General features: G+C 43.1%; 1 protein-coding gene across 6 annotated transcripts in view; it reads left to right on the top strand.

Annotated features, from left to right (window-relative positions):
- Nucleotides 1-19,332, top strand: part of rabgap1l (RAB GTPase activating protein 1-like) — a 206,983-nt gene that overhangs the window by 21,844 nt on the left and 165,807 nt on the right. For all 6 annotated transcript variants that reach the window (XR_014553200.1, XR_014553201.1, XM_083647095.1 and 3 more), the window contains exons 7-10: nt 2,075-2,185; nt 5,574-5,640; nt 5,853-5,955; nt 15,073-15,239. Coding sequence is in view for 4 of the 6 variants with exons in the window: in XM_083647095.1 (XP_083503221.1) it covers nt 2,075-2,185; nt 5,574-5,640; nt 5,853-5,955; nt 15,073-15,239 (448 nt within the window). In the remaining 2 variants the exon portion in view is untranslated. The remainder of the gene's footprint in view (nt 1-2,074; nt 2,186-5,573; nt 5,641-5,852; nt 5,956-15,072; nt 15,240-19,332) is intronic.

The following is a 19,332-nucleotide window of genomic DNA, read 5'->3' as shown; positions in this document are numbered from 1 at the left end:
TACTTCCCCCCCTTTTTTCATTATTTTATTTTTCTATTTTTCAACTTTTAGAACATGAAAAACATAAAGAAGCAAAACAAACTCAAACACAAAGAGAGAGAGAAAAAAACCATACCAACATTGCGACATGGTGCTACCAGCTACCTAAGAGACATATGCCCTTACAAAAGATCCCGTATATAAAATCTTGTGTGAAGAGTCCATGTGAAATCAACTGGGAAAGTTACTCGTCGTCTCTAACCTCGTCCAAGTAGGCCAGAAACGGCTCCCATATTGTTGAGAACTTCCTGACTGAGTTGGTCCTCAAGAACCTGAGTCTTTCCATACGTACAACCCAAAACATGTCTGCCAGCCACAATTGAAAAGAAGGTGGGGAGGGGGGAGATATACCGTAAATTTCGGACTATAAGCCGCGGCTTTTTCCCCGTTTTTTGGCCCCTGCGGCTTATATAACGGTGCGGCTTATCTATGGATTTTTTCAGCAAAAAAAAAAAAAAAAAAAACGGAATTCTCTCTTCTTTAGCACTCTTTCTAACTATAAATCCACTTCTGTTTTAATTTCCTCTCTTGCCCTCTTTTCACCACACCGCGGACACTGTGTGCACTGTAAAAAAAAACACAGGTGGTGTTGTGTTATGTTGTTTTGTTGAAATGTTAATAAATGGGAGCTTCCTCAAACAGCCATCTCTTTCCCGACAATCCCCTCTGTGCACGAACCCTTACATATGGTAATTAAACATTAAAACACAAAAAAAAAAAAAAAAAAAAAAAAAAAAAAACATTAAAACACCTGCGGCTTATAGTCCGGTGCGGCTTATATATGTAACAAACAGGCAATTTTGCTGCTGCGGCTTATACTCCGGTGCGGCTTATAGTGCGGAAATTACGGTACTTACTGTTAACTACGCGTATGGCCGTACGCGTGGACATGGTGGCTGCCTCACGTAGCCTGTGTCAGTATCAGAATCTGAATTCTTTATTTCCCCAAGGTATGTTTTCACATACAAGGAAATTGACTTTGTGTGGTTGGTACAGTAGCAACATAATGATCAATTAGAACACATATATGACATATAAACAGATATAAAGAATATAAAAAGATTGAAAGACAGTATTAACAGCCTGTGATTGATATAAACAGTCTTAACAACCAAGTGTGGTAGCTTAAAAAAAACAATTGCTATTTAACAAATGCGTTTGGAGTGTTCACGTATTGTTCCTTTCTGAGCACGTGCACAACCAAGTCTTCAAATGGACGCAGGATATGCACACGAACGCATAGTTAAAAGCAACTACTATATCTCCGACCGGCCGAACACAGACCAGCTTTTGACTGTCTGTCTGTCTGTCTGTCTGTCTGTCTGTCTGTCTGTCTGTCTGTCTGCATGGAGCACCAGTCAGTCACAGTACAAAAGTAGCACATTAGCTACAACTAGTACTTTTTACCTGTAGTATTTACTATCGTCAACTTGGATAATAATTTCCCTTCAAAAGCGTAAAGCCAAACAAGTACGTTTACGTTCACAAAGATTAGGTTTGCTTCACATTTTACTAGTACATTGTGCTCAATAGAGTTTAAGATTATGAAATACACAAGGGTGGGCAATTATTTTTCCTGGTGGGCCACATGAGAAACCCAGATTGTTGCCGGCCAGGGGCAAACATATGGAACACATATTATTGCACTTATTATTCTATTGGAAAATGTATTATATTAAAAATCAGCGAATTTAGGTACCGTAATCTCATTAGATTTGTATAGCTTCTAAAATGCATAGCATAACTCAAATGGTCTGGTTTGTGTTGACCTCCTGGGCCAGGTCTGATATACTCCCTTTATACGCTTTGCAGGGGAAGATGTGCGGCAGCTCATTTATTTGCAGATTTATTTGCAGATTTATTTCTTATACGACGACGTCAAGTATCACCTCATGCTTATGGTATTGGTACTGAAATTAAAATAATAGAACAAGGTTGTGCCCTGCTATTTCAACCACTTTATTTTGTTTTTGTTTTTGATCAACAACACAACGTCCAGAAGAATGTGTATTAACCCCCCTCTTCCTCTCCACAGTCCGGTTCCTAAGGACAGAGAGAAGTTCTACTTCAAGCTGCGCCAGGGCGTTCAGAAGAAGGTGGTGGTCTCGGTTCAGCAGATGTGCAACAAGGAGCTGGGCATTGAGAGGTGAGCAGCACCTGCGGTGTGTTCAGAGTCTGCGCTTCACTGTGATTTTATTGCAGTGGAGAAGTGTTAATGAGACGCATGGTGCTTCAAACCTTCAGGCCTGGACACACCATGGTGCTTCAAACCTTCAAGCCTGGTGATTTTTGGCCGTCTCCAACATCTGGAACAGTTGCAATGCACAAATATCTTCACGACGTGGCCTTCAGGAAAGCCCCTTGAGCCTGTCGCTGTATGATATCACCCATTTAGTGCGGGTTCTTCTTCTTTTTCTGCCTCTTCCTTTCTTCTTCCAGAAGCAAAAGACCAGGCAAGGGACAAGGCCAGCGCCATCTGCAACATTTTATCAGACATATTCTCGATTAGAAGTACCGTAAATTCCGGACTATAAGCCGCGGCTTTTTCCCCGTTTTTTGGCCCCTGCGGCTTATATAACGGTGCGGCTTATCTATGGATTTTTTCAGCAAACGGCCACTCGGTGACCTCCAAAATCGATGGATTTTACAGGTTACACAGCTTCATCTGCACATTTTATGTGCATTGCTTTGCTGCTTGTTTTTTCGATTATTTTTTTGTAAAGCACCTTGAATTGCCTTTGTGTATGAAAGGTGCTATATAAATAAAATTTGACTTGACTTGACTTGACATCATTTGGCGGAAATCAACCGGCATCACGGTGAACATGGCGCTCAGCTAGACAGCTGCTACACCAGTATATATGTTTTAGCGATCTGATCTAAAATGAATAAGGTGACCAGAACCAACTGAATAACTTTAAAGAGTGGGGCGAATGTCTGCTGGAAGAAGCACAAGACTGAAAACCAGTAAGCAGAAAGAAAAGAGACGAAGCAATCACCGCCATGAATGAGGAAATGACTCACCTGCTGGAGGCTGGAGATACACGGCTTGGGCTTAACTTTTACTCCGTGAAACACTATCGATTAAGTCCGACATCGCTCAGAGGTTTTGAGCAGCTTGAAAACAAGTTTGAAAACGTGCAGAAGTCCATCCACTCACTCACTAAAGAAAATAAGGCAACCGTGAACAGAGTTTCTAATGCGGAAAAGCGCATCAGCGCACTGGAGGACAAAAACAACACAGTGAGTCCGAAAATGGATAAAATGCAAAAACAAATCGAAACCCTGCACACGCAGGTTGATGACTTAATCAGCAGGAGTAAAAGAAATAACATTCGCCTGATCAATGTAAAAGAGGAGCTGAGATTGGTGACATGGACGCTTTCCTTGGCAAAATCCTGTGTTACATCCTGGACCTGAAGGAAGGCGAGAAACTCTTTCCCGACAATCCCCTCTGTGCACGAACCCTTACATATGGTAATTAAACATTAAAACACAAAAAAAAAAACACAAAAAAAAACACACAAAAAAAAAACATTGAAACACCCGCGGCTTATAGTCCGGTGCGGCTTATATATGTAACAAACAGGCACTTTTGCTGCTGCGGCTTATACTCCGGTGCGCCTTATAGTCCGGAATTTACGGTAGCTATATTAGGCTGTAGTATTTGCAGTGTGTTTAAGTGTAACGTTTTGGCTCCGTGTCGTTATTTGGTGCCACCAAACACTGAGCTGAAGGAGGAAACGCTGCAGAGTTCAGAGAATCCCTCACATGTTTGCTGTGAACGCGCCCCAAAACAAAAATCTCCTTTCCTGGTATATTGTGACTTTCCAGACTGAAAGGCTTCAGTCTTGGCAGGCATCTTTACTTGGCTTCATTCAGCCTGTCAGCGGTCAATACATAGCAATGCATTCAGCCTGTCAGCGGTCAATACATAGCAATGCATTCAGCCTGTCAGCGGTCAATACATAGCAATGCATTCAGCCTGTCAGCGGTCAATACATAGCAATGCATTCAGCCTGTCAGCGGTCAATACATAGCAATGCATTCAGCCTGTCCGCGGTCAATACATACTGTAGCAATGGGGAAAAAACAACAAGAACAAGAAAAGATTGTAAAATGAGACGAGCCGCCCAAACAGAACATAATGAGAGCAGCCAGTCGCCCAGCAGAGAACTGGAAATAGCTCCGTCCTGAAATCAGCTGCCTTCCTGCAGACTCAGCAGTAGAAGAAGAACCTATTGTTATCAGACGGAGATGGACACCCTCCCTTCCCGCCCGTTTATTTTTAGTGTCAGCAGAAAGCCCTTAAGTTCACAGCAGCTCCTCTCCAGCTGAGATGTTGTCACGCTCCAACTGCACTAACAACACTTCATTAAGCTAAGTATTTATTTGTCTAATAGCCTCAACTGCATTTCAAATACGCTTTAGCATTACAGCACCTTACACTACCAGTCAACAGTTTGAATGTTCTATCTTTTTCATTCTCTTAAAGCCCATTTTGAAATAGTCTTCTGCTTACAGTTTTTTCTGATTGCTGTAATCTATCTATCTTTGAAACTATAGGCTACTTTTGCAAAACTCTACCCACTAACCACAAAACCATACACAAAACCAGCAAAACATTATGTAATAAAGTGTTGTCATACATGTGTATGCTGAACATAACACACTATCAGTGCAAATAAGTGTAAAAAGTTATTTCTTTTTTCTGAACATGTTCCAACACTTCTAAATGTTTGAAATTAGTTTCTTAGACAAATCTAAAGTAAATAGTGAAGATGATCCTATATGATTTTCTTTCCAAAACCTTTGTCTTTCCATCAAGGTAAAGAATCTAAAATATATGATATGATTTGTTTAACACTTTTTTTGGTCACTGCATAATTCAATTTGTGTTATTTCATAGAGTCATTACTAGTATTCTATAATTTGAGAAATGGTATAAATAGTAGGAAAGGTGGTGTGTCCAGACTTGACTGGTAGTTGGTGTGTGTCCTGTGGATGCACTTCATTATGTTTGAGCTGTGTACCCAGCAGACCACAGGTTCATTGTCTCTCCAGTCTCTCAGCTGTGAGTCTGTGGAAGTGTCTCTTAGCGAGACTCTTGGCCCCTCCCATCCTGGGTAAGACGGACAGTTGGCTAAATGCCTAAGATGTAAATATTTTATATTCTGTAATTTCATTTCTGACACAGCAAGATTCCCCCTGCTGACCACTGGATGGCGCCTCCATCCCAAAGCTGAAGGGACTCTGCTCTCCAGAGTGATGCTGCACCAAGAACATGAGCTCAGGACTTTAGGGAACTTTGATCTTTGTAAAATCATATGACAGAAAATTGTCTTCGCATGGATTTATAAAAACAGAATAAAAATGCAGAATACACACACACACACACACACACACACACACACACACACACACACACACACACACACACAGACACACAGACACAGACACAGACACAGACACGGACGGCACATGTAGTCTGGAAATATTGATTATTGATTTGTGGATCCTCTGTGTCCCTCTAGGTGTTTTGGGATGCTGCTGAGTCCAGGACAGAAGGTCCGCAATAGCGACATGCATCTGCTTGATATGGTGAGCAGCAGAACCTTAACTCCCTTCACTGAGATACAGTGTTCAGTATACAGGTTGGCAATGGTGGGACAGAGCAGTGGACGGTACTCAATCTTTTTGGCTCGCGAGTCCTTAAACCAAAATGAGAGTCCTTTACATAAACAAATTATACCAGCTACATGGAAATACTGTAGGATTGTTATGAGAACATAAAGCATGAGTTGATTGTGCAGGAGTCGATGGGGAAGAGCTCGGACGGGAAGGCCTACGTCATCACAGGAACGTGGAACCCCAACATGGCCGCCTTCCAGGCGCTGAATGAAGACACACCAAAAGGTGAGGCTCCGCCCACCGCGGGCTATTTTTCACAAGTGTAACATCAGCGGGAGTGACACGTCGTACACGTCCAACTGCATTCAGAGCAGCTTTCAAACAGAGCAAACTAAAGCTGAAATCACTTTGTAACAAAGTCATTTTTACTCTCTGAAGAATCACTGGGTCTGCACTCATACATACCGGTAGATGAGTTTAACTCATATTTAATTCACACATTTGTTGTGAATTAAATATGAGTTGAAGTGATATATTTGGATGGACCTGTGATTCTTTTTTACGGATTTCCCCCCGTCGTTGCTCCACCCCCTCTGCCGATCTGGGGAGAGCTGTAGACTAGCACATGCTTCCTCTGATACATGTGCAGTCGCCAGCCGCTTCTTTTCACCTGACAGCACGGCGTTTCACCAGCAGGAAAAAGATTGTAAAGCCAATGTTCTATTAGGTTAGACCCCCCCCTTCCAACAACTGTCTGTGTGTGTGTGTGTGTGTGTGTGTGAACTATTGTAAAGCCAATGTTCTATTAGGTTAGACCCCCCCCCCTCCCAACAACTGTGTGTGTGTGTGTGTGTGTGTGTGTGTGTGTGTGTGTGTGTGAACTATTGTAAAGCCAATGTTCTATTAGGTTAGACCCCCCCTCCCAACAACTGTGTGTGTGTGTGTGTGTGTGTGTGTGTGAACTATTGTAAAGCAATTGTTCTGTTGGGTTAGAGACCCCCCCCACAACCTCGAGATTTGCCACATTTCACCTTCACGGGTAATATAAGCTAAGTAAAAAATGGAAGATGAACTTGAATTTGAACTTGAAGTTGAGATGAAATACCTCAGATTTCAACCATGTCTTTAAAAGGGAAGCGTTTACATGTGTTCCGATAGGAAGCCAGTTAGTGTGTGTGTGTGTGTGTGTTTCCAGGCAGAGACCTTGCCTCACACAATCCATTACAGCTAACAAATGAGGTGACTTGGCAACTTGCTGACTCGTAGACCAGGAGAGTTTTGACTTGAAGGTGGATGGCAGGTTGACTCGTAGGCCAGGAGAGTTTTGACTTGAAGGTGGATGGCAGGTTGACTCGTAGACCAGGAGAGTTCTGACTTGAAGGTGGATGGCAGGTTGACTCGTAGGCCAGGAGAGTTTTGACTTGAAGGTGGATGGCAGGTTGACTCGTAGGCCAGGAGAGTTTTGACTTGAAGGTGGATGGCAGGTTGACTCGTATGGCAGGTTGTCAAAGCAGTCTAGCTCAGTGGAGCCAGGCTGTGTTAAAGCACCACTCACTTTAACACGCACGCAAGCAAGCACACACAAGTCTGAGGCGCTCAGAAGCAGGCAGGTATCAGGTGTAGGTTTCATTCGACTGATGAGAAACTACTAGTCATGGTTATGTGTGAGAGTAATAGTCATGGTTATGTGTGAGAGTAATGATCATGGTTATGTGTGTGTGTGAGAGAGTAATAGTCATGGTTATGTGTGAGAGTAATAGTCATGGTTATATATGTGTGTGAGAGAGTAATAGTCATGGTTATGTGTGTGTGAGAGAGTAATAGTCATGGTTATATATGTGTGTGAGTAATAGTCATGGTTATGTGTGTGTGTGAGAGAGTAATAGTCATGGTTATGTGTAGGGCTGGGCGATATGACGATATATTTCGTCTGGATGATAGAAAATGTATTTCGTATGATATGATGCTCTATCGTTTGACTTGAAGGTGTTGCAAATCACACTCTTTACGGCAATATTGTCCGTCATTGACGATGTGCTTTCTTTTTTACTCACGTCCACAGTCCACACGCACCAGACTGTGTCAACAAGCCCGTTGCGTCCCTTTATAAGTGGCACAAATCAGCCGTGAGTAGGCTAAAGAGCAGGGAGATGTTACCTCCATTCCGTCCGCCTAGTCTACCCAGGCATTTGCGCTGTGTTAAGTGTCCTCCTAACGTTAAACCTGGCAAAACACCTCCTCTCATCATCCCGAAGAAATCCCTTGAGGGCTGACAACAAAACGTCTGTGTTAGCTTTAGCTTTTAACTTTCCCTGTGTGAGTTGTGTTAGTTAACTCATTCACCGCCAAAGACGTCTTTGACGTGTTATCAGAAATAGCCATCCACGCCAAAGACGTGTTTGACGTGTTTTTGTTTTTATTAGTGCAGCGCCTAGTTCAAACACTTCCCCAGCCTGTGACATAGTATCAGGTCCCTAGCATCTAAGACAACACGTGAACAAACACATACCGCAGCTGTTGTTTTGAAATTGAGCAGGAGGAAAATCAGAAAACGGATAAACGCTTCTTTGTGCAGACAGGAGAAACGCCATTGAAACGCCCCTCGGCGCGCTGCACGAGCTGGTCGCCTTCCTCTGTGCCAGCCGGGAGAAAACGGGAGAAAGTAATCCAGAGAGATGTGTTTGATCATCGGAGGAATGAGGAAATGATCGATCAGAGGGCGGTGAGGACGTGTTGAATAGCCGAGGGGAAAACGGGAACGATCAAATAGCAGGGAGGATAGGACAGGGAGACATGGACGAGGACGGGTGGACCAGAACAAAACAAAATAAACACACGAACAGCTAACAAGGCAGAAGCGGCAGTCACAGCAGCCCGCTGTCCGTTCTCAAGAGCTATTCAGTTGGTTCATGAAATCGCTGGGCTGCGTGCCCTCCAGTGTTGCTCCTGGCCAATCCCGGCGCCACAGGGCGTGGTTATTGCTTATCCTATGTGGGGTTAGAAATCACGCATCGTGTGTGTGTGTGTGTGTGTGTGTGTGTGTGTGTGTGTGTGTGTCTGTCTGTCTGTCTGTCTGTCGGTCTGTCTATCTGTCTGTCTGTCTGTGTGTCTGTCTGCACACTCACTCACACTGAGTAAACTATATTGTTGAATGTAAAAAAAAAGCACTTCATGTGTATATATATATATATATATATATATATATTTTTTTTTTTCATTTGTGTCATAACGAATAATATTTACATGTCTGATGTCAATACAGTTCAAAATAAAAGAATTGAGAGCGAGTTCTGCCTGAGATTGTGTGATTTAGAAAAATGCCAATATCTGCAATTTATCTTGTCAGAGAGACCTTTTTGTATATAAAGGGCTATAGTATAAGTAGAGTACAGAACATGCTAAAAGCTCACCTTTTTTTTTCCTGGTGAACCCAGAGACGTACATCTTCATTTTGAGCTATTGCAAATCACTTTGGTGCTAATAGATAATTTACTGTGGGTCTTGAAAGATGACCAACAATTATGAAAATCTTTGGCCTGTGCTAAATATTGGCAGTCCTAAACTGGCCATGAATGAGTTAACGTTGTTCTTCTTCTTCTACTACCGTTTTATTCTTCTTCTACTGAACTGGGTAGGTATTTCGACGTTGACTAAAGAAACACTGCCGCCTAGTGGCCGCTTTTAGATATTAATCCAGATTAGTGCTTAAATCAAACACATCAATACTATGCTAGTGTCCTCTTTGAAAATCGAACTGGTGGTGTGGTTAAGTTTGTGTTTCATTCTACTGCCCTGCAACTAATTATTATTATTTGTGTTGTAAAGAATAGCCAGGCTTATCTGTATTCTGAATGCATGTATCCTTTGTGAGGTTTGACAACATTTTAACTGGTTCAACTGCTACATAAATAAATGGCCATGTGGTAATTTTATATAAACTATAAATAGAATTTACAGAAAATATGCTATATCGTGATATATATCGGTATCGGGATATGAAATGACTTATATCGGGATATGAGATTTTGGTCATATCGCCCAGCCCTAGTTATGTGTGTGTGAGAGAGTAATAGTCATGGTTATATATGTGTGTGTAAGTAATAGTCATGGTTATGTGTGTGTGTGTGTGTGTGTGTGTGAGTGAGAGTAATAGTCATGGTTTCTATGTGTGTGAGAGTAATAGTCATGGTTATGTGTGTGTGTGAGAGAGTAATAGTCATGGTTATGTGTGTGTGTGTGTGTGTGTGTGTGTGTGTGTGTGTGTGTGTGTGTGTGTGTGTGTGTGTGTGTGAGAGAGAGTAATAGTCATGGTTATATATGTGTGTGTGAGAGTAATAGTCATGGTTATGTGTGTGTGTGTGTGTGTGAGAGAGTAATAGTCATGGTTATGTGTGTGTGAGAGAGAGTAATAGTATGGTTATATATGTGTGTGTGAGAGTAATAGTCATGGTTATGTGTGTGTGTGAGAGAGTAATAGTCATGGTTATGTGTGTGTGAGAGAGAGTAATAGTATGGTTATATATGTGTGTGTGAGAGTAATAGTCATGGTTATGTGTGTGTGTGAGAGAGTAATAGTCATGGTTATGTGTGTGTGTACGCGCTGATTAAGGGGCAGCTTTTGTCCCCAATTGCCAAGCCGTCCCCAATTAACTGCTCCTAAGTTTTTGAGCCTGAAAGTGACAGACCACACACACACACACACACACACACACACACACACACACACACACACACACACACACACACACACACACACACACACACACACACAGCATGACCTTTGCCCCCACAGTGACCCAGCTCCCTCCTGTGTGTCCCTGCTTTCATCCATATGAACAGGTCTACACGAGCGTGGCCGTACTTCTGCACAATAATGCAATATTATCGTTTATTGTCTTTCAATAGAATCATATCCTGATAAAATAATTACGAGTTATCGTGATGCACAATTCTGTCGTCTATACTAATCTATCTACACTAATACTAATTAAAATCTTTCACAAAATCAGAACTAAAGTGATATGGGTAATATTTGATCCTGACAAATGGTGGGAATTTTCCGCCAGGCTAGTATTCATCCAGTCTCCCTGCTGGGGGACTCACAGTCACATGGCAGCAATCAGAAGAACTTGATTGGTCCCTGAGGGGAAATTGGGGTAACTGTTTGAAAACGTTTGAACTTCAATACCTAGAATTCCTGTGCCTGATCACAGCTCACAGCTCACAGCTCGCTCATGTTTACCGACCCGGCCACTCTGTGACGCTTCAGGCCAAACCGAAGGTACGAGAGAGAGAAAATGATTGAACGTTTTCGACACAAAGTGCAATGCCTGCCTCTGTGGCAACTTGAGCTCTCAAAGCCTTGTATTTTCTTTTCAAGATGATCATGAAACCATTTTCTAGTTAGGTTTTGTCGCTTCCTGGGTGGAGAAGATTTCCCACCAGTGACCATGTCCCATCCCAAAAATTAGTTTGGAAATGGAAAGAAATTGGCTACGACCTTTAGTTTCTCGTTGAGTAAGGATGAGACACTCTTCTCTGTTTGTTGCATTCACACTTTGGGATTTAGGCTCATAAGCCTGGATTTTGACGTAAAAACACTTTTTTTTTTATAATAACAATGTTTTGTGTGAAATAGTCCCATTTATATTTTCTCCTTCATTACAAGCTGTGTACATCACTGAGGACACACCACTGACTCATCTTTCTTCTGCCGGCAGTTAGCTGCAAAGTGTTTTAAAGTGAATTGAAGCAAACGATCCAGCAGCTGCAGAGTCTTGATTCATCAAAAGAAAACGTCTCCATCGTCTCCGAGAAGCGTCTTCGCGTCGGTGTGAAGGGACCGCCGGAGCTGATTGGCTGCTGCCTGGAGCTTGAAACAAGACCCCCCCCGAAACATTTCTCTGAAGCAGCAGTTCATGCTTGACATTATCGTAATTGGAATCTATTTTCAGATCCCAGCGCTCTGTTGTTGTCCCTCTACCAGATGATTGAAATAATAAAACCTTGTCCCTGTGAAATAACGTCTCTGCCCCCTCTGTCTCGTCTCCAGTTGTTTATTCCCCCTCTGTAATTAGGCCGGTCACTGTCCTATTATCACTCTTCTTTCCCACAGAATGGCTGCTGAGTGATGAGTCAGTGAGGCTCAGCTCGCTTTTTGTGTTCAGGTCTTTTGTCCTAAACCAAGACAAGCTCTCCTCTGCTGTCTGCTCTCTGACACCAAGCTTTGAGTAGACTTCAAGCCTCGTGTTGTGGGAGAGACTTTTTTCACCCACCCATTTTAAATTGATGGTTAAAAAAAACTTGAGTATTTGGCCAGGTGAATATGATGTTTAGAGTAGGACATAACCAGGTCAATATGATGTTTAGAGTAGGACATAACCAGGTCAATATGATGTTTAGAGTAGGACATAACCAGGTCAATATGATGTTTAGAGTAGGACATAACCAGGTCAATATGATGTTTAGAGTAGGACATAACCAGGTCAATATGATGTTGAGAGTAGGACATAACCAGGTCAATATGATGTTTAGAGTAGGACATAACCAGGTCGATATGATGTTTAGAGTAGGACATAACCAGGTCAATATGATGTTTAGAGTAGGACATAACCAGGTCAATATGATGTTTAGAGTAGGACATAACCAGGTCAATATGATGTTTAGAGTAGGACATAACCAGGTCAATATGATGTTGAGAGTAGGACATAACCAGGTCAATATGATGACATAACCAGGTCAATATGATGTTTAGAGTAGGACATAACCAGGTCAATATGATGTTTAGAGTAGGACATAACCAGGTCAATATGATGTTGAGAGTAGGACATAACCAGGTCAATATGATGACATAACCAGGTCAATATGATGTTTAGAGTAGGACATAACCAGGTCAATATGATGTTTAGAGTAGGACATAACCAGGTCAATATGATGACATAACCAGGTCAATATGATGTTTAGAGTAGGACATAACCAGGTCAATATGATGACATAACCAGGTCAATATGATGTTTAGAGTAGGACATAACCAGGTCAATATGATGTTGAGAGTAGGACATAACCAGGTCAATATGATGTTGAGAGTAGGACATAACCAGGTCAATATGATGACATAACCAGGTCAATATGATGTTTAGAGTAGGACATAACCAGGTCAATATGATGTTGAGAGTAGGACATAACCAGGTCAATATGATGTTTAGAGTAGGACATAACCAGGTCAATATGATGTTTAGATTAGGACATAACCAGGTCAATATGATGTTTAGAGTAGGACATAACCAGGTCAATATGATGTTGAGAGTAGGACATAACCAGGTCAATATGATGTTTAGAGTAGGACATAACCAGGTCAATATGATGTTGAGAGTAGGACATAACCAGGTCAATATGATGTTTACAGTAGGACATAACCAGGTCAATATGATGTTGAGAGTAGGACATAACCAGGTCAATATGATGACATAACCAGGTCAATATGATGTTTAGAGTAGGACATAACCAGGTCAATATGATGTTGAGAGTAGGACATAACCAGGTCAATATGATGTTTACAGTAGGACATAACCAGGTCAATATGATGTTTACAGTAGGACATAACCAGGTCAATATGATGTTGAGAGTAGGACATAACCAGGTCAATATGATGTTTAGAGTAGGACATAACCAGGTCAATATGATGTTTAGCGTAGGACATAACCAGGTCAATATGATGTTGAGAGTAGGACATAACCAGGTCAATATGATGTTTAGAGTAGGACATAACCAGGTCAATATGATGTTTAGAGTAGGACATAACCAGGTCAATATGATGTTTAGAGTAGGACATAACCAGGTCAATATGATGTTGAGAGTAGGACATAACCAGGTCAATATGATGACATAACCAGGTCAATATGATGTTTAGAGTAGGACATAACCAGGTCAATATGATGTTTAGAGTAGGACATAACCAGGTCAATATGATGTTGAGAGTAGGACATAACCAGGTCAATATGATGTTTAGAGTAGGACATAACCAGGTCAATATGATGTTTAGAGTAGGACATAACCAGGTCAATATGATGTTGAGAGTAGGACATAACCAGGTCAATATGATGTTTAGAGTAGGACATAACCAGGTCAATATGATGTTGAGAGTAGGACATAACCAGGTCAATATGATGTTTAGAGTAGGACATAACCAGGTCAATATGATGTTTAGAGTAGGACATAACCAGGTCAATATGATCATGTTTAGAGTAGGACATAACCAGGTCAATATGATGTTGAGAGTAGGACATAACCAGGTCAATATGATGTTTAGAGTAGGACATAACCAGGTCAATATGATGTTGAGAGTAGGACATAACCAGGTCAATATGATGTTTAGAGTAGGACATAACCAGGTCAATATGATGTTGAGAGTAGGACATAACCAGGTCAATATGATGTTTAGAGTAGGACATAACCAGGTCAATATGATGTTTAGAGTAGGACATAACCAGGTCAATATGATGTTTAGAGTAGGACATAACCAGGTCAATATGATGTTTAGAGTAGGACATAACCAGGTCAATATGATGTTTAGAGTAGGACATACCCTTTAGTTTCTATCAGCGGTGATATTAATTTTTTTTGTTTTTATGCCTCCGCCGGCGATAGCCAGGTCGGAGGCATAATGGATCCGGGTTGTCCATCCGTCTGTCCGATGTTCGTTAACACGATATCTGAGGAACGCCTTGACGGAATTTCATCAAATTTGCCTCAAACATCGACTTGGACTTAAGGATGAACTGATTAAATTTTGATGGTTAAAGGTCAAAGTTCAAGGTCACTGTGACCTCACACACCCAATTTTCAAGCTCTGTAACACAACATCTCAGGAGCCCCTTCACGGAATTTCTTCCAATTTGCCTCAAATGGCGATTTGGACTCAAGAATGAACTAATGGCGGAGGCATAAATCCGTGGTGCGGTCGTTCTAGTTTGTTGGTGCATTAACATTAAGGAAATGGCTACTAATGTCATCCAATCAATGTTCATACTGTATGCTAATAGATAAGGAGTGAGGATAATACAGTTCATGCTTTGAATTCCTTGGTTTTAGCTCTGCAGTGTTCTAAGCAGACCGGATGACATGCAGCTGATGATACAACGCTCATCCATAAGAGACTTGAGACTTGACTTGAACTTGTGACCAAAGACTTGAGACTTGACTTGGACTTTCCCCTCAAAGACTTGAGACTTGTGACCAAAGACTTGAGACTTGACTTGGACTTTCCCCTCAAAGACTTGAGACTTGACTTGGACTTGAAAAAAATGACTTGAGCATCTCTGAGTCACACACACACACACTCTCTGGCTGTCCTTTGCCCCCGTGCTCACTTGGCTCCTCCTCCCTGTCCCCCGTGTGGTGCAGATAAGCAGGTGTACATGACGGTGGCGGTGGACCTTGTGGTGACGGAGGTGGTGGAGCCGGTCCGCTTCCTGCTGGAGACGCCGGTCAGAGTTTACCCGCCCAACGAGCGCTTCTGGTACTTCAGCCGCAAGGCCTTCAGCGAGACCTTCTACCTCAAGCTCAGACAGGTACTGTATGTTCTACTGATGTTCTTCCAAGCACCATGCCTATACTGTCGTTTGTTTCATTTCATACTTTTCACTCTTTTTCTAGTTGAGTTCTAGTGTCTAAATTACCATACTTCTAATATTGCCCCTTTATTTACCTCAACTGCCTTTATTGGAAGCAGGCTTACTGTATATTAGAGACAGGCCTGTATTTCTAATTCCCTCTGTTTGATAAACATATTTGCTCATATTTGAGCACGAAGCCTCCTTGTTTTGTGATCTGCTTCTGTTGTTGATGCTTAAATAGCTGGTTTTGTTGTTAATGTAATGCATTAATGCATTACTGATAATGACGCTAATCTATGACCGCATGCTCCAGAGACGTCCGCTGGCAGAGCAGGCTAACAGGCTAACTGGCTAACCAGCGAGCCGTGCTCTCCCCTTGACAGCTAGCAGCACTACATGATTCTTTTCGGCTCAATTCTCTCCTAAATTTTCCTCTGCATACTGCAAAACTCTCTCTTTGAATTTGACATCAAATTTCTGTCTGGTGTGTGGCCTGGTCGGTCTCTGTGTTATGGCATATTGGGTGCTGTGGAAAATTGAGTTACTGACACTTGCACAGTACATTTGAAGTAATAGGGTACTTCAAATGTAGCTACTGCCATCTTTTGGCACTTGTAAGTTACAACATTCTATAACGGGCACCAGGAGTTTACTGGTATCCACCGTTGTTGTTTTTTTACCACGTGCGCAGCACGCTGGTGAACAGAAGGCTGTTTTGGTTGAGTCGGTCAGGAACGTTAAAGTGAATGAAAAATCTAATCATAATATTTTTTATTATTATTCCTATTAAAAACTAAAACCCAAACAAGACAAGTTGACTAGTTAAGGATCAACATGTTGGAAGTGATTTTGCATGTATCTATTCCAGTCCATCACGCTTTACCCAAAACACGCTGCCCCACAACCCAATAAAGAACCACAATCTTCTGAAATCATCTAATAACTACCCAACGACCTAAATCATCTAATAACTACCTAACGAACCTAAATCATCTAATAACTACCTAACGACAATGTCAAAGTAGATAGAATGGGTGAAGTGAGTTGGGCAGGAGGGGATGTGGATATGTCAGGCTGAGCAGATGGCCATAGTTTGGTGGTGATGGCAGCGAGGTGTCGGCCATACTGCTCTCACCGGTCCCATTTTACAAGGTCAGTGAGCGGTCGAACATTGTTCCTTAGAGAGCCGGAACACCTGGTGACTGAGAGACCTGCAGATGAATAACTCAGCAGATCTCCAGAGAACCTTTTTGGACCAGGGCCCTTAAAACAAAGCCTTGCCCACTCTGCACACCCCGGTCTCAGGCTGCATATACAGTTCAACTAAAGAATGAGTTTCCCTTATCAGCTTCCTTCATTCATCAAAATGATTCAGTGTTTCACACAAAAAAGCAAAAAGTCTGAAAACAGTCGACACGACAATACATTTTTTGATAGTAGAAATATGCTTTCCCATAAATCATCTCAAGAGCCACTGGGGGGGTCTCGAGCCCCGGGTGAAGAACCACAGCTCCTTTGTATGAATCTCTCTCATTTTTGGTTCCTATCTAAATAAATCTTAATCTCGATACCTCAATTATTCTAAAATATGAAAAAAATTGTATAAAAGAAATGGGGGGGGGGGGGGGGGGCATCTGTCCAAAGTTTTGACTAGTAGTGTACTGTATATTTCCCCCCGCATATTCTTCAGATCATATACTTTTTTGTCTAGATTTGTTCCACTGCTGTTATTTGAAACACTCTGCATGTATTTATAATAATATTTTATTTAGCACTATTAGAAAAACAAATGTTACCAATTGCCTCACACTAACAGATCAAAACAAAAGATGATGTAATGTGAGGTTAAAAGGTAAAACTGTAGTCACACCAAGTACCTTATGAGCCTGTTGAGCAAAATGAAGAATGATTAGACTTACCTGCTCATCATATCCACATTACTAACAGGTAACAACGATCATTACTAGCCCCGCCTCCAAAATAAGTGTTTGTAAATCTCTTCTGAAAGCACGAATACACATTCTACCCAAATATCATCTCATTGTCAATATCAAGGTATTCATTCTAAAATATTGTGATATCGGCCAGCCCCCCTACCCCCCTCCTATAATGTAATTTCTTAACCAAATCTCTCTTGATTGTAAAATGTTTGCGGCTGCATAGCTTTTGTATGGGAACGCTATCCTGATCTCATCACAGCCCAACGTTTCCTCTTCCACATTTCATTCCAGTGGCATTACGTTCTGACAAACTGTCTTCATCCTGGAGAGGAAATTTAAGTAAAATTGCTCCTCCTCCTCCTCCTCCGGTGTGATGCATTGTAAGATTTTGATGATGTCGCTAAACACGTTTTATCCAACATCTTTCCTGATGACTGTGTAGCAGCCTCCGTGAAAACCATCTGGTCCACTGAGTCCCTCCTCTGATTAAAATGCACAGAGAGAGAGAGAGAGAGAGAGAGAGGGATGGGTGGAGGGGGGTGAGAAGCACATTCACTTCCCACCTGCCAACACCAGGCTGAGCACATGCTGCAGGTGCTTAAAAACAGGGGGGGGGGGGAGAGCACATCTCCTCTTAATGTGCCATGGAGGGGATGGGGGAGAGCACATCTTAGTGTGCCATGGAGGGGATGGGGGAGAGCACATCTCTTAGTGTGACATGGAGGGGAGGGGGGAGAGCACATCTCTTAATGTGCCATGGAGGGGATGGTGGGAGACCACATCTCTTAGTGTGCCATGGAGGGGAGGGGGGAGAGCACATATCTTAGTGTGCCATGGAGGGGATGGGGGGAGAGCACATCTCTTAGTGTGGCATGGAGGGGAGGGGGGAGAGCACATCTCTTAGTGTGCCATGGAGGGGATGGGGGGGAGAGCACATCTCTTAGTGTACCATGGAGGGGATGGGGGGAGAGCACATCTCTTAGTGTGGCATGGAGGGGAGGGGGGAGAGCACATCTTAGTGTGCCATGGAGGGGATGGGGGAGAGCACATCTCTTAGTGTGACATGGAGGGGAGGGGGGAGAGCACATCTCTTAATGTGCCATGGAGGGGATGGTGGGAGAGCACATCTCTTAGTGTGCCATGGAGGGGAGGGGGGAGAGCACATATCTTAGTGTGCCATGGAGGGGATGGGGGGAGAGCACATCTCTTAGTGTGGCATGGAGGGGAGGGGGGAGAGCACATCTCTTAGTGTGCCATGGAGGGGATGGGGGGGAGAGCACATCTCTTAGTGTACCATGGAGGGGATGGGGGGAGAGCACATCTCTTAGTGTGGCATGGAGGGGATGGGGGGAGAGCACATCTCTTAGTGTGGCATGGAGGGGAGGGGGGAGAGCACATCTCTTAGTGTACCATGGAGGGGATAGCACATCTCTTAGTGTGGCATGGATGGGAGGGGGGAGAGCACATCTCTTAGTGTGCCATGGAGGGGAGGGGGGAGAGCACATCTCTTAGTGTGCCATGGAGGGGAGGGGGGAGAGCACATCTCTTAGTGTGCCATGGAGGGGAGGGGGGGAGACCACATCTCTTAGTGTACCATGGAGGGGATGGGGGGAGAGCACATCTCTTAGTGTGGCATGGATGGGAGGGGGGAGAGCACATCTCTTAGTGTACCATGGAGGGGATGGGGGGATAGCACATCTCTTAGTGTGGCATGGATGGGAGGGGGGAGAGCACATCTCTTAGTGTGCCATGGAGGGGAGGGGGGAGAGCACATCTCTTAGTGTGCCATGGAGGGGAGGGGGGGAGAGCACATCTCTTAGTGTACCATGGAGGGGATGGGGGGAGAGCACATCTCTTAGTGTACCATGGAGGGGAGGGGGGGAGAGCACATCTCTTAGTGTGCCATGGAGGGGAGGGGGGAGAGCACATCTCTTAAGCCGTTTTCCCACATGCGTACCGGAAAATTACCTGTAAGTCAATATCGGACATTTCCCTTCACACCTCTCCTCTGGCATGTGGGAATCTATCAGCGAAATTGCCTGTATGTGGGGGGGGGGGCGGCACTGCAGAGCGGGTGGGGAGTGACGTGTCGGCAAAACTCCGAATGG

Source organism: Poromitra crassiceps, assembly GCF_964638095.1.
Source record: "Poromitra crassiceps genome assembly, chromosome: 12".
NCBI lineage: Eukaryota > Metazoa > Chordata > Actinopteri > Beryciformes > Melamphaidae > Poromitra > Poromitra crassiceps.
The sequence above is the reverse complement of the archived record's forward strand: the minus strand, read 5'-3'. Positions and strand labels throughout refer to the sequence as shown.